Genomic DNA, 15,338 nt, shown 5'->3' on the forward strand with positions numbered 1-15,338 from the left:
CCTTTTATATATATTGTTGAACTCTGCTGACACTGTTAATTGCAAATGTGTCATTATCCAAGGCACAGTTCACGGCTGTTATAGTGATGGCATTATCCAGTGAATCAAATATAACACTCTTCCTTTTGGCTACTTCATTTATTAATGCCATTAATCCGTCTGGGGAAAGTTAGGACGGGCTGGGAGTACAGTATTTCTATTCTTCCACGTTCTCCTTTGCAGTCTTGGCGGTGAAGGGCTTTGTTGTGTTGACCAACTGATACAAGGGAAAAGCTCCGTGATTGGTTGGTCATACCAGAGCTTTGTATGTAAGATCCTCCGTCATTGGCTAATTGGAAATCTGAAACGCCTGATGACCCTCCTCCCATCGCCTAGGACAGTTAAAGTGGAAATTTTAACAGATTTTATAGCTTGCCCTTATTACTGTATTGTTTGTAAAGACACCTTGGTCCCAGTTAACGCACCTGTATGGTGGATGTGCGAGCGTGCACTATTTGATATCGCAGGAATTGATACACATAACTTATGGAGAAAAATTCATTTAGTGGATGAATGACTCCAACTTTAGGGGTTAAACTTTTAAACACTGATAATTATTTCTATTTCTAGTGCCAGATGCCTCAATTATCCTAGTATTAAATAATAGTATACATACTTACACGCACATGTGTACACATGTCCTCGATGAGCTGGTCTAAACTGGTTTGCTGCCTCTCCCCTGTCTCTTAAATAATACGAAGTGGTATGCACCCGACTCACACTGAAATTGTATGAGAGTGGCTGAAAGTGCTGTTTTATATATATATATATACTGTGAATTACTGTGATAAAATACAAGTGATTTAGTGATATATTTGTGATAATCAGAGAAGTCGTGATGCTAAGCGCATTAGCGAATATTTTTGTGATTGCTAACTGTGCATGTGCTATGAAATGATTCATGACATTATATCAATAAGCTTTATAAAAGTAAGTGGTTATAAAAGTCATTCATGAAGTTTAATAAAACTTATAATGATTTTCCTCACATCGTTACTGTTTCGCTAAAGTCTAACGAAAAACACTGGAATATCGTAACAAAATCATGGGAGACTGGCTAGAAGTGTTTTATTTTTGTTATTGTTGTAATTACTGTGATGAGGTAATGTGGTTTTAACCCTATTTTGTATAGAAAAAATCTTGCTGTTTGGTGGAAATTTCCGCTTCCCTGGGCTATTTCTTGCGTCAGAAAGTCAAAACACCTTGTATTTTCTCAAATCGTTGTCCATGCTTGGAGTGCCTACGGAAATGCAATTTGTTGCAAACGATAGTAGAAAGATTGATGTTCGTCTGACAAAAATTTTAGCGCTCAGTATTAACGATATGTGGGTTAAAACACAAGTTGAAACACAATATTTTTTCCTATTTCTTTGCAATGAGCACAGTCAGTACGTTGTCATCACAGCTGCTGCAGCCAAAGGGTTAAGGTATCTACAGAAGCCAAGATTCGGCAGATCTGCATTGTGGAGAGTACATGTACAGTACATAGGAAATGGGGGGTGCTTTTACTCATGGAACATTTGCTTTGTTGTCGGCAGTGTCGATGATGTGGAGGCTGGAGGAGGTAGCTGGGATGAGTAGTCAGAAGCGGCCATCCAGTAGTATTCATTATTTTTAACTTTTTTAGTGTTTTGGTATTAAATAAAGTGGTTGTAAACATGCACATAGTGTTTATCTTTATGTAGGGAAATGGGGGGTCCAGGGGTGTTTTTAAGGGGGGCAGCAGATATCCGCGGATTTTTAACACAGGTGTCTCTGTTACCTAACCCCCGTGGATGTTAAGGAAGTACTGTAGTGGTAAAAATATACTTCCTTTAATCTCCGAGATTGAATGTAACTCATTAGTAGTCAAGGATTGTCCCTTAACCCCTAGACGCCGTGTGATATATAGCACTGTCGTCCTCTCACTATGGACAGTTTCCCCAAAATAGTATGTTTTCAACCTTCATATCAGGGAAAGTATAGCAGTTAGGAAAACAGATTAAAGACCATATTACTCACCAACTCTTCTTGCAAATGAAACCATCCCCTAGGTCTGCTGGTGATTAAGTCGATGAGGAAGGACGAGAAGATTAGTAACTTGTGGTGCTTGAAGCGCGATTTCTTCATATTTGTATGCGTGGCCTTGACTTTGGCTTTGCTCTCATTGAGATAACTTCTCCACTGCTAGATAAACTAGACACGGTGACATTCAAGGCATGCCGTACAGCACTACCACTGAGCCCTTTCCTAGTATCTTTGGGCAGAGGCTTCGGCAGGGTTGGATGAGACAAGGGGTCAGTGTGATGTGGAAATGGAATTGGATCAGGAGCTCTCAGAAAACATCATTCTGCACCTGCCAAAGTCACAGGACTGACTGAAGCATGCATGTGTGTGCTGATGGCAGTCTCTCCCTACTCTTTGGTGGCGAGATCAAACATGATCCAGTTCAAACTATGACGGGCATGCACTTGTGACAAATGCTGACACTTGTTGGCCTCCGTCCATCCAAATTGTGTCAGCATATCCCATTACCCAGCTCATAGGGGTTAAAATAAAGCATGAACTGCTAAGTGCATTGTATGTCAGCCACATACGTAGGATGTGTAGTATACTGCAATGGTTCACATTATACGCACTAAAAAGTCATGCTTTTCTACAGTAGATTTTAAGATGGTATTCAGTCAAGTCTGTCTTTATTAATCTTGAATAGTTAGGCGTTGATGTTTCTCTGGTTTAAATGAGCAATGCCGTTTGATCCAGGTTGCCTGCCATGCAAAATATTTGATGTGGAGTTAAATTGAGAGCTGGGCATCATTTACTCACACAAGCACTAGCTTACATATGATCCCCCATCCATACACACCATCAGAAGATGTTCACGTTCTCTCTTGGATTCTGTCTTTCGTTTGACATGACTGCAGATTTGCAAACCTTGTAAAATGCATTAATTAAGTAGCAGTGGCAAGATCTGTAAGTTAGACTTTTCAATGAAATTAAGCAGAGCTTAAACAAAGTTGCCAGGTGTTGTTTGTCTCCTCAGCTTGAGTTGCTGTCCCTGTACAGTATTGCTACTATTTACTACCGTCTTAATACATGCAGTATTTTTTTTTTTTTTTTTTTTTATATCCGAGGAAGGAAAAACAAATGAAATAAAAAAGAAAGAATAATCCATACACCAGACTACTGGTGTCCTCCATTCATAAAAAAAATCTGTAACGGTTGGACTTGAACAGCTGCAGGTTGAAGTTTGTGAGGATACAACTCTGGGGAAGCGAGTTCCAGAGAGATGCAGTTCGGGGAATAAAAGGTTTCTGATAGGCGGAAGTTTTGCAATATGGCAGTGTGACACTCCAGTCATGAGGGCAATATGGCAGTGTGACACTCCAGTCATGAGGGCAATATGGCAGTGTGACACTCCAGTCATGAGGGCAATATGGCAGTGTGACACTCCAGTCATGAGGGCATGGAGAGGTGGCACAATGGATGCAACTTTGTCTCAGCATTTGCCATAAAAGTATTGTAAAATAATGCAAGGGTGGCAACATTCCTTTGTACATGTAGGAGAGGTAGTTTATTTGTAATAGCAGGTTTATTAATAATCCTAACAACTTTGTTCTGAAATTTGTAGTTGTTTTAGTGCAATCTCTACATCCATTCCACAAGGTTGAGCAATATTCCAGCTGAGAGTGCACATGACTTTTATAAACTATAGCTAACTGCTCTTCAGTGAAGGAGCTACAAACTCTGTACAGTAATCAAAGTTTTTTTTGAGGCAGTTTCAGCAAGTGATGTGATCTGAGAGGTCAAGCTGAGGGCACTGTGAAGTGAAACGCCGAGAATTTCAATACTCTTTGAGATAGGAATATTAGTGGAAGGTAATATAGGAATCTGGCAGTGTCTGTCTATTAGTAAATTGTATTGCATATATATGGTTTTACTAGCGTTAAATGAGACTAAGTTATTTTGTCCCTATTCAGTGATCTTAGGTAAATCTTGATTTATGGAGATGGTTGTACGGAGTTGTGAGTTAGAGATATTAAGCTTTGCGAATGGGTGTTTAAGTGTGAATGAACTGTGAAGTGTTGAATCATCTGCAAATGACAGGATGGGATTATGGGTGACAGATAAGAGATCATCAGTATGAATTAGGAATAGGGTTGGACCCAGAACTGATCCTTGTGGCATGCTGGCATCAGTTGAGTGGAAATTGGTATATACGGCATTAACTTTACTCGTCTTTCTGTCGCTTAGATACGAGGAAATCAGAGAAACCAAAGACGTTGGTCCTCAGCAGGGGAGTTTGTGCAGCAGAGAACAGTGCCACACTCTGTCAAAAGCTTTAGAAATATTAGGGGCTACTTTTAGATGAAGTTGAGAAGGGTGACTAAAATATTATGACTAAATACTGTAATGTAAGAACTAATGGCCGTGTTCGCACTCATGTCAGCAGCTTATGTATATACACTACAGGCATACCCTGGTTTAGCAGTGCAGTTGGTTAAGTAAAACGCCATCGCTAGGTGGGGTATCGTATTTTGGGGTAGATTTAACGTAAAGTGTAGGGATTTGTTTTTGAGCCATGGGTTTTGCCCCCAGCCAAGCCCTAAACCCACCCAGGTGAGTCCAAAAAAAGTTTAAAGCCAATCCAAATGGCCTAACAGCTGTAAATGAAGCTAACCAGCCTAAAACCATTGTCAGTCTCACTTGTACCAAGTCAAGGTCACTGGAGAATGCGATCTCTGACTCATATTCAAACTAGGTAGAGAAGAAGCAGCAGCATTGTGTACAATGCCACCATCAGACGGTCCCGGGACAATTAAATAAACATCTATTATGTATAATAATAATGAATGACGTTGAATCGGTCCAAGGTGTGGATTGTTGTGACGGAGAATAGTTGATGTTTTGACCGGGAATTCTCTTGACAGAGAATGCCATCGATGATGCAATCAGGATAGCCTTTTCAACAGCCCCTCTTAATGTCGCTTCAGCTACTGTTCTGGTTGATGAGCTCCTTTATTTTCTTCTATCTTATTTTCCAACATTTATTTAGAAGTTCCTTTGTATTTTCAAAGTGTTTTTCATTGGAACAGCCCGAATGTAAACACATGCTTTATCGATGTCACAGTTTTCATCAGTGCATTAAATATTTACTTTTTAAGTTTTCATAATTATTAATAATTAAAATTATTATGTATTCCACGATAGGTTAGATGACAGTTCAAGGGTCAAACACGAAATATTCTTTGTTAAGTCGCCTAGTTGTCCACACTGTTTTGTACCTTGTCTGAGGGTCGAGAATCCATATCCCAAGTGAAGTGTTCACTCCACCAATGACAAACATATTAATCTAAGTCTAAGAACAATTTATAAATCGACCTAAACACAAAATTTAACTGTAAAATATCATCAAAATCGATAAAAAAATAAAAACTCATTACAAAACTGGGGGTAAGCCTACAACAGGCGGGGTAGAGTGGTATTTTTACCCCCATCGCTACTCCGGAGTGTCGCATCTAGGGGTATCGTAAATTGGAGTTTGCCTGTTATGTACATGAAACCACATGGCCCCCACACTCACACATTGCCTGTGCAGTAGACCCAGTATGCCTCACTCTCAGCTCACTGCTTGTGGGCTTGAAGGTTTGCTTTCTTTTTTTTTTTTTTTACCTCATTGTTCTTAACCTTCAATGGTTTTCAGTAAGACCATTCTTTATTAGGGTGCAAAACAGTGTTAAGATAATAAAACTTTCACACAGAATCAGGCTGGACAATGAATGAAATAGTTAATAAAAGGCACAGTAATAATTCTTCCCTTCACATCCAGTATGTCAATATCGAGAGTAAGAATTGGTATTGTATTTGGTTTGGTATTGGAAAAAATGCTAAAATTAGTGTTATTTTGGTTTGGCAAATTGTGTCACTTAAAATGCAAGTTAAGATGGTAATCCATTGCAAATTATAGCATAAGAGTGGCCTGCCTTAGAGACATTGAACCCAATATCTGGCACAGTTTGCATGTTCATTGAAATTGTTTCAATAAAATGTCATTAGGGCCCAGGTTTTACTGAAGTAGCGATTTTGGTGAATTATCCAATGAGGCAAACCATCTACTCAAAACTCTCCTTGATGTTGGTGAGGAACACCTTCAAATGGTGGTTAGTTATGTAATACAAACATCCCTAAACTAACTCCCTGTTCCCTCAGAGAAGGGTGGTGGACTGCAGGGATGAGGGCAACCTTGGCTTGCAGTTGACCAGATTCAAGTCAGGGGTCACAACAGAGATAGCATTATTCAGTAAATTTACATAATTACAGTACAAAATGAGTAATTAAGTCGTTCCTTTCGGATTGAGCCAGTACAGGTTTATATCTAAGGGGTGGTTGGTGCTTATTGCTCTTGTAATTCCACTCAGGAATGAATAAGGCTGGTCACTCTCCTCTTAAATGTCAGGACCACCTTGCCTAGCCCTGGGCTCCTACGCTCCTCATGGGAAAACATAGGATTGGATGATGGATGGATGAAAGTAATTCAGGGTACTTTGATATTGGCAAGGCACTTACCCTACCCTTCATTTATGTGTAAGTGGTTCAAGTGTTATTCCAAAGCTTAATCATAATTTAATGGCAGATAATAATAATAATAATAATAATAATAATAATAATAATAATAATCCATCCATCCATCATCCAATCCTACATTGCCCCATGAGGAGCGTAGGAGCCTGGGGCTAGGCAGTTGGTCTCGACATTTAAGATAAGAGTGACCAGCCTCACTCATCCCTGAGTGGCATTACATGATCAATCAACCCCAATCATTCCGTGGATATAAACCTTCACCGGCTCAATCCGACTGGAGTGCAATAATTACCCACTAAACCACCAGGTGCCAAAATTTGGCTATATGGTTACCACCCAGCATAGTAAATGGTTTCCTGGTGTACAGGAAACCATTTGGCTTGTCACTTAGTGTAGAGTCACCCACAGGCAGAAGGAAAAGGAAAGAATGAAGGAAAGAAAGACAGAAGAGGGAGTGTAAAGTCACCCGTAGGCAGAAGGACATGGAAAGAATGAAGGAAAGAACAGAAGAGGATGGAAGGAAAGAAGGATGGAAGAGAGGAAAGGGCAGACACCCGATAGCAGCACTACATCGAGTGAGTGGATGGTGAGCGCCCCCACCTACCACATATTAATAATAATAATAATAATAATATATGGTATGTACATTTTTTAAAGTCAGTTCTTCCTAAGGAATTCATTAATACTTAAAACATGCATGCATCTTCACAGTAACAAGGATTGTGACATTGCTGATATACAGTAAAAATAAACCTCACCTGCAGAAGTGTGAGCAACTAAACTATGTAGTCATCCATCAAATACCTCTCTCAAGATTGCAGTTTCTCTAAAAGAGAAAGGCTTTGAGTTTCCCCTTAAAAGATTTAACAGAAGGTCTCTCATAGCTAATGGCAGTCATTTATATAACTAAGGAGTCACACAGGAAAACAGTCAGAGAAAGATGCATGACGAACAGCTCTTGGTCCCTTGAGGCACAAAGATTCATCATTATTTTATATCATCATACCATAGCATGCTGACAGGTTTTAGCAGTTCAGGAAGATACTTTAGTTTGCCAAACATAAGAGCCCTGAAAGTTGTGACTTCTGACTTTTACCAGCAGCCAGTGTAGCTGATTTAGAAATGAGGTCGTGTGTGTTCTTAGAGGTAGACCAAACTTAAGCCTTGTTGCTTTGTTAACACAGACTGAACATTCTGTAATACAGGCAAACCTCGATTTACAATACCCATAGATGCAATACCCCAGAATAGTAATGGGGGTAGAAATACCACCCTACCCTACCTATTGTAGGCCTACCCTCAGTTTTGCGATGGGTATTGATTTTATTTTTACCGATTTTGATGATATTGTATACTTAAGTCTTGTGTTTAGGTTGATTTATAAACTGTTTTTAGACTTAGATTAATGTGGTTTAGTCTTAGGTGGAGTGAACACTGTCATTTGGGGTACGGATTCTCGCCCATCAGATGAGGTACAAAACAGTGTGGACAACTAAATGACTCAACCAAGAATATTGTGTGTTTGACCATTGAACATCTAACCTATCATGGAATACATAATAATACAGTAATTTTAAACAAATATTAATACTGTAATTATAAAAGTCTTAAAGAGTAAATACAGTATTTCCTGCATTGATGAAAACTGTGACATCAGTAAATTGTGTGTTTATATTCTGGCTGTTCAAGGGAAAATGCTTTGAAAGTACAATGGAATTCCTAAATAAATGTTTTATAATAAGACAAGAAAATAAAGAAGCTCAGCAACGAGAACAGTAACTAAAACGACATAAAGAGGGGCTGTTGAATAGACTATCCCAATTGCATCATCGATCGCATTCCCCATCAAGAGAATTCCCCATCAAAATATCAACAATTCTCTCTCAACAGTTCGGACCGTGGACAAGTCTGTGGCATTCGTGCATTATTATTGTGCATAACAGATGTTTATTTATTTGTACTGGGACCGTCTGATGGTGGGATTGCACTGTATACAGTACAATGCTGCTGCTTTGTCTCTACTGAGTTTGAATACATGTTGGAAATCACACTCTCCAGTGACCTTGACTGGGTACAAGCGAGATGGGAACTGGTTTTAGACTTAGGTTAGCTTCTTTTACAGCTGTTAGGCCATTTAGATTGGCTTTAAACTTTTTTTGGGCTCATTTGGTTGGGTTTAGGACTTGGTTGGGGGGGGGGGGAAACTAAGGCCCAGAAATGCATCACTATACAGTACAGTATTTTACATGTCATATCAGCCCCAGTTTACAATATAACGCCTAGCAGTGGGTGTTTACTTATTCATTTGCATTGTTAAGCCGAGGTTTGCTTGTAGATTATTTGGAAACCTAATCAATTATGCATTACTATAGTTGACATGAGACAGATCATTGTGTAAACCATCATTAAGTGTGTTTCTGATGTGCAAGTTACAGTTTCTTATAACCTGGTGATGATGTTCTTCCTTTGGAATTAATATTTGGTTAAATATACACCCAAATTTTGAAGAAACCTCACTGAATGAAATTGTGACTCATCAGTATTAAGAGTCCCTGTATTCTCAGTGTAATTACCCTTTTTGTTTCCTCGAATTATAATGATGTTGCTTTTGCTATCATTCATCTTGTCTGATCATTGCCATTCAGATTTTTGAAGTCAGAGGTTTAGAGATTTTAATTTATTCTTTGTATCATTAATATTTGTCAACTTTACTTGCATTTTTCCAGCATAAAAGGGATATGCTACATCATGTGTGTCAGACAGGGATATCAGACTACTTGTATATCTCTTAAATAGAACTGGGCTTAGACCTGATCCCTGTGGGACTCTAAACAGAAGGGGAACTGCATCTGCACAGGTGTAGTTTGTTACTACTGTCTGAGGTTTGTCCAGTAGTTATGATGTAAGGAGCTGAAGGGCATCATCATGTACACTGTAAAAATGCAAATCACTGAGTAGTAGTTCAAGATCTGCCAGGTCAGAAGCTGAAGACAGATGAAACAAGATCAAGAGAGAGGACATCCTACTGCAAGTGTCAGTATGGATCGTTGTTGATGCAGTTTCAGTCGGGTGATGTTTTTTGTATGCTTTGTACAGTTCTCTTTTATATGAAGACTGTCACTGTATCAGCACTTCCACTAGTTTCTTCACCAGTCACGTCAACCACTAGGTCTTTAATTTGATTGAAGTATGCACCAGTATGTTATATTTTTTTACCTGCAAGTTCACTTTGTGGTATCTTCTCAATTAAACCCTTCTGTATAACAGTTTTCATGGTTTTACAGTTTTTTTGTTTTTTTTCCCTTGTCACTGCACTACTGACTCCCACTGTAGTCTTGTTTACATCTTGTTATATTCTCCAGAGGATTTGTACCATCTTTTCTGCAGTATTGAGATTAAACGCTAAAAAAAATATTTTATCATACTTCCCCTCCCCCCCAATAAGCAACACACAAGATGAACTCTCCACATGCTGTGGAAAGTTGGTAAGAAGTGTCAGACAGCCTGTGAATGGTCAAGTTAACTTCCTGCATAACTGTGTGCATTGAGTTACTGTGTTTATGCTTACTATAACTTGCCCCAGCAGGACAATGCCAGAATGTAGGAGAAGCAACCCTCCTTTACACGTTTAGTTCCTCGGCTGACATATGTAATGGTCTACACAAAGTCGTTTAAGGCCATCCATTATCAGCTCTGCTGATTCACATTCATGCCTGTTACAAATGATGTTTTGACCCCAGGCTCATCTGATTATGAATATGGTGGACTGCAGGCTGAAGCTGCCCATCTCACACAGTCCACCCACTTCACTGGATAGGGAGAGAGCTGAAGGAGATTTATATAACTGAACACTAGGCATGGGGTCAGTTGTGAACTGAATTACAATTGATTGGAGAAATAGGTAAATTTAAATTTAACTGGAGCTGAAGATAAGAAAGAATAATTAGAATTGACATTGGTTTGATGAATTGATGTGAATAAATATTGTGTTGAAAGATGAGTTCTGGGGAATGTAGAAGCATGCATGGAGATTTTAGGAAGAAATGTGTTTTGACTGGAGATATGAGTGGTAAAGCGGGATATATTGGAGTAGATGAGGTGATTGGTCAGTGAGGTGTTACCCTGTGAAGTGGATGGAAATGGTACTGTCCTGATGGACATTTGTACAGGGAAGGGGATGGGAACAGCCAATACTTTAAGCACAAAATGATGCACTGCTATAAATGGTGTGTGATGAAGAGAATGGGTGGTAGGCTGGATGAATATAAGACTGATTTGTGTGTGTGTGGATGGTCGAATGAGATCAGTGTTGGAGACGAGTGGGAGAGCAAACTATCTGACCACTACATTGTTCTGTCTAATATAGAGCTGCAAAAGCATTGGGTGAACAGAGGTAGTGAAAGACAGGAGGAAGCAGTTCTTGCAAAGAGAACAGAAAAGCTGGGGAATGAAAGAAAAAAGGTAGAATACATGAGAAGTGGACTAGTGACTGGGCAGATATGATTTGGAGGAGATGGAGGTGGTGAAATGCATGCAAGATATTAACAGAAGAAATCTGTGTAGCGTGTGAGGTACTGTCTGGGGGTGAAGAAAAGATCTATGGGAGTGAAAGAACAGCATGGTAGAATGAAGAGGGGAAGTGAGCTGTGAAAGAGCAATAGAAAGTAGAGTGACTGGATGGGAAGTAGAAGAACGGAGTATTTGGAGGGGTGGAAAAGAGTTGTATGCAGAGAAGAGCAGAGCAGTGACAATACTAGTAAGAGAGAAGTAGAGGAACATCCAAGTAGATGTGATTTGGAGTAGATGGAGGAGGTGGAAGGCATGTATGTAAGATATTCAAAGAAGAAATCTGTACAGCTTGTGAAATATTGTGTCAGGTAAAGGGAAATCATGAGGAGGTGAAGGGACAACATGGTGAAATGAAGATTAAAGACAAGGTATGAAAGAGAAAGAAAACATATAGTGACTGGATGAGAAGTAGAGAAATGGGGAATGTGGAGAGAGAGAAAAACAAAAGAGCTGTGTGTAGAGAAGAGGAGAGAGCAGAAGAGACTAATGGGATAGTGTGATGGGAATGGATGTGGAGTTTGGGAGAAATCTGAGTGTAAAATGAAGGGTATGTAAGAAACTTTTGGAAGGAGGTCAAGAATGTAAGGCAGGGTGATAAGGGAAGTACACTAGTAGAGCGGTGAAAGATAAAAATGGCAGAATGTTAGTGAGAAGGGAGAGATGAGCAGATGGAGGGAACATTTTTTGGAATTGTTGAATATAGATAATGAAAGTAGTGCAAGTACAGTAAGAAGGTTTTTGGAGGGGGTGAGGGTAATTGTTTGGTGTGACCAGAGGAGTGTTTATGGATGTGTCACCTGTCACATAGGTATTTGGTTATCTGGTGCTTTTAAGTGTACTACATGCGGTGTCGACTCATTCGCTGCAAGAGTTGCTGTGAACAAAGCCATGTCTTTGTTTTGTGTCTGTGATGAATAGGAAGCAAACTGGGAAGATATATCATGTTTGGGGCCTAGGATTGTTCTTATTGTATCTGGCAGTTGTGGGGAGAGAAGTGACTGCCAGTCATTTCCCTTTTGTAAAAAATGGCATAGGGAGCAGTTGTCCCCACATGGGAGATTGTGCCTGCCAGGGTTACCAAGGTGCTTCTCACAGGATGCAGGGTTCCTGTCCCAGCATGAATTTGCAGTTGCATCCCCTTGCATGGAGTGTACAGCATAGGAGTGGATAGGACTAAATGTGTGGCTCAGAAGGTCATTGATGAATAGAAAAAGGAGAGTTGGTGACAGGACATAACCCAAAGAACATCACTTGATATTTTTAGAAAAACAGTGACTTTGTTCAACAGCACCAGAAAGGGAGCTAGAAATAGTCCTAGGTACAGTAGAAGGATAGAATCTGTTAAACGGGCAGTTTGGAAATTAAAGTTGTATGCCAGACTTGACTGAAAGCCTTTTTAGATATTAAGTGTAATGGCTAAGGTTTTGCCAAAGCCCTGAAGGGCAGATTACTGAAAGCCTGAAGAAAATTAGAGAAGAATGGTGCTTCGGAATCTTCCTGTTCAGGACAGGTTCAGGTATTTCAGAAATCAAAATATTAAAACAATGGGGCAATAACTACAGGGTTGGAAGCAGTCACCGTTCATGCAGCAGGAAGGAAAGGCACAAGTTAACAGACAGGAATGGAATAGTTTTCTTAGGCAGGGTGTGAGCGTGGAAACAGTTGTTGTGAACAAAGATCCCGTCTGGACCATACATTCTGATTAATGTTGAAGTCAGTGAGGGGAGAAAGTACATCTTTTGAAGAAATTCTAATGATAGGCATGAGAAAGTCAGAGGGGGGAGGAGATGGAGGAATAGTATCAGAATTGTCCAAAGTGGAATTGGAGGCAAAAGTTTGTGTGGCAAATTCTTCCTTGTCATTAGAAAAAAAACAGCTACAAATACAGAACCATAAGATTGGAAAAGAGAAGGGAAGCAGGAAGAAGAAAAGTTTTTGGCAAGGTGCCAGAAGGAAGGAAAGAATTTTGAGTTCATGTTCAAGCATTTTAAATATTTTTGACAACAGACTTGACAGAATTCCATGCAGAAACATAAAGTGAACCTACTTCCTTACAATAAATACAGTTTCAGTGTGTGAGTATAATTCTTCCACACACAAAATGCTTATGGTATCTTAGCATATTATTCAACTTTGGTTGACAATAGTTCATAGAGAAAATAATTATGGTTGACATGACTTTCCCGTTATTACGGTAGTCATTTCAAGCTCCGTATAAACCAAACCTGATTTCCTACAAACATTACTATGCCTATTAGAGAAGATACACATAGGATACATTTTAAGTCTCCAAGCATATTTTTTATAATAAGTGAAATGGTGTATTCAGAGCTGTAACTCGCCATGTTAGATAAGAGTATACTAAACAGTGTGTAGAGAGTACCTTCATTGTGAGTGAAGCAAGCTGTATAAATTGTTCAGCCATTCTGTTGTGGATCTGGGTGTTAAGCCCCCATAGAGACAGAGATATGAAGATAATTTAGCAAATAGTCAGTAGAGAGTATGGTATTAGCACTGATAAAATAATTTGGCACTGTTCAAAACAGAGAAATACATTTTGTATGTTGTTTGATTTTGGTGCACAGAAACACTGGCAATAGTAAATATGCAGTGCATTTCAGTATGTTTTGCACTGTAGAATGTAGGTGCATGATATTGAGCTGTTGTGGTGTAGTGCAATATTTTTGTATTTGCTGATTCATGTTATGTTGTCAGGAGAAGCAACGAGGGCCAAAGCGAGGAGGAGGACTGGCTAGGAGGAGAAGAAAATGATGTGGTGGTGTCTGACAGTGAATGGAGCCCTGCAGCACCCCCAGCAAATCCCCCTGCTGGGGATGCTACTAATACAGCGAACAAGAAACGCAAGCGAAATACTGGGAAGACTGGTGGAAGAAAGAAGAACAGTATCACATCGATGCTGCGGGGGATCAAACAGGAGCGACAAGATGATGATGTTACTCCAGTTATTCCTATGACTGTGGTACCCACAACTGTCTACTCACAGTCAGACCCTACTATGGAGGACCCATTATCTCAGCCTGATCCCTTGGCTGTGACTGAGACTAGCAGCAGGACCAGAATCAAGCAGGAGCCAGAAGAGAATGTCATAGTGATGCCCTTTAGTGCTGAGGCAGCAGAGAATGCACAGGGTGCAGATAATAGTAATCAGGTTGTTCTTGGTGATAATACAGAGGAAACTGATGATGGTTCAGCTAATAGACCCAGGAAGAGCCTGAAGGAACTTACTCAGTATTTGCTGGAGCTGAACAACAAGAACCTGCAATTTGAAGATCGCATACAGAAGCTACGGGAGGAGTATGAACGGCGCGTAGCAGTAGTTGAGAATGAAAAGAAGCTCAATGAGAAGGAAATTGACAAGGTCTTAGCACAGATTCAGAGTTGGAAACCCCCAAGCAGGTAGGTTGGTTACAGTCAGTATCATATAGAGATCTAAACTGTCACAGTATTCTTTTAGCTTAAAGGAAATAATCTCTGGAGATTACAAGAAATCATCTTCTTCGAGTAAAAGAATAAGTTAATATATCATTATATGCATGTGGTAGTTATTTACTTATTGAGAGTAATAATTTAATCATTTCTCCACTCTGATGTTTTGTGCAATCTCATATCTCATAGTGTAGGCTGATAAAGTTTTGTCTTAGGCCCGGTAGACCTTGGTATACCCTCCTTGAGGCGTCCCTTGTTAAGCCATCTTTCATTATCAAGTAGAAAAGGGTACACTGGCGAATGCATTCAGCTAAGGAAGATAAGTTATAGCATTGTATGAAGCAGAAATGAAGGGAAACTATGGATGACAAGGGAGGTGTGACACGTAAGGTCAGGTGTAAGCACTCTTGAAAGGGGTTAAGAATTATCGTATTAAGAATTCTGGTGATAGGGAGGAATTAGTTACTTTGTGTAATACTGTCTCGGTGGCATGGTTGTTAGAAGTTCAGGGTTGCAAGAGAGCGTACATTAAGACACTGTGGTTTGTATCCAAGAGGTGGCTGGAGGTTTTTCTGTTATCTAAACACTGCCAGGAATGTTAGGTGGTCTCTTACAACTATGACTGGTACTGCAGTATCTTAGGCTTAGACCATTTTACTCTCCTGGGCCTTCAGGGCTGTCCAAAGGATAGTAAAAGATTAGCTATTATTATCTGTGAGATG

General features: G+C 39.7%; 1 protein-coding gene across 2 annotated transcripts in view; it reads left to right on the top strand.

Annotated features, from left to right (window-relative positions):
* Window positions 1-15,338, top strand: part of LOC145406571 (uncharacterized) — a 64,507-nt gene that overhangs the window by 39,346 nt on the left and 9,823 nt on the right. For both annotated transcript variants that reach the window (XM_080277647.1, XM_080277648.1), the window contains one exon: window positions 13,885-14,586. In XM_080277647.1, the coding sequence (XP_080133773.1) occupies window positions 13,885-14,586 (702 nt within the window). The remainder of the gene's footprint in view (window positions 1-13,884; window positions 14,587-15,338) is intronic.

This window comes from Coenobita brevimanus, chromosome 71, assembly GCF_032717465.1.
Source record: "Coenobita brevimanus isolate Jiangsu-jjx chromosome 71, ASM3271746v2, whole genome shotgun sequence".
Taxonomy (NCBI): domain Eukaryota; kingdom Metazoa; phylum Arthropoda; class Malacostraca; order Decapoda; family Coenobitidae; genus Coenobita; species Coenobita brevimanus.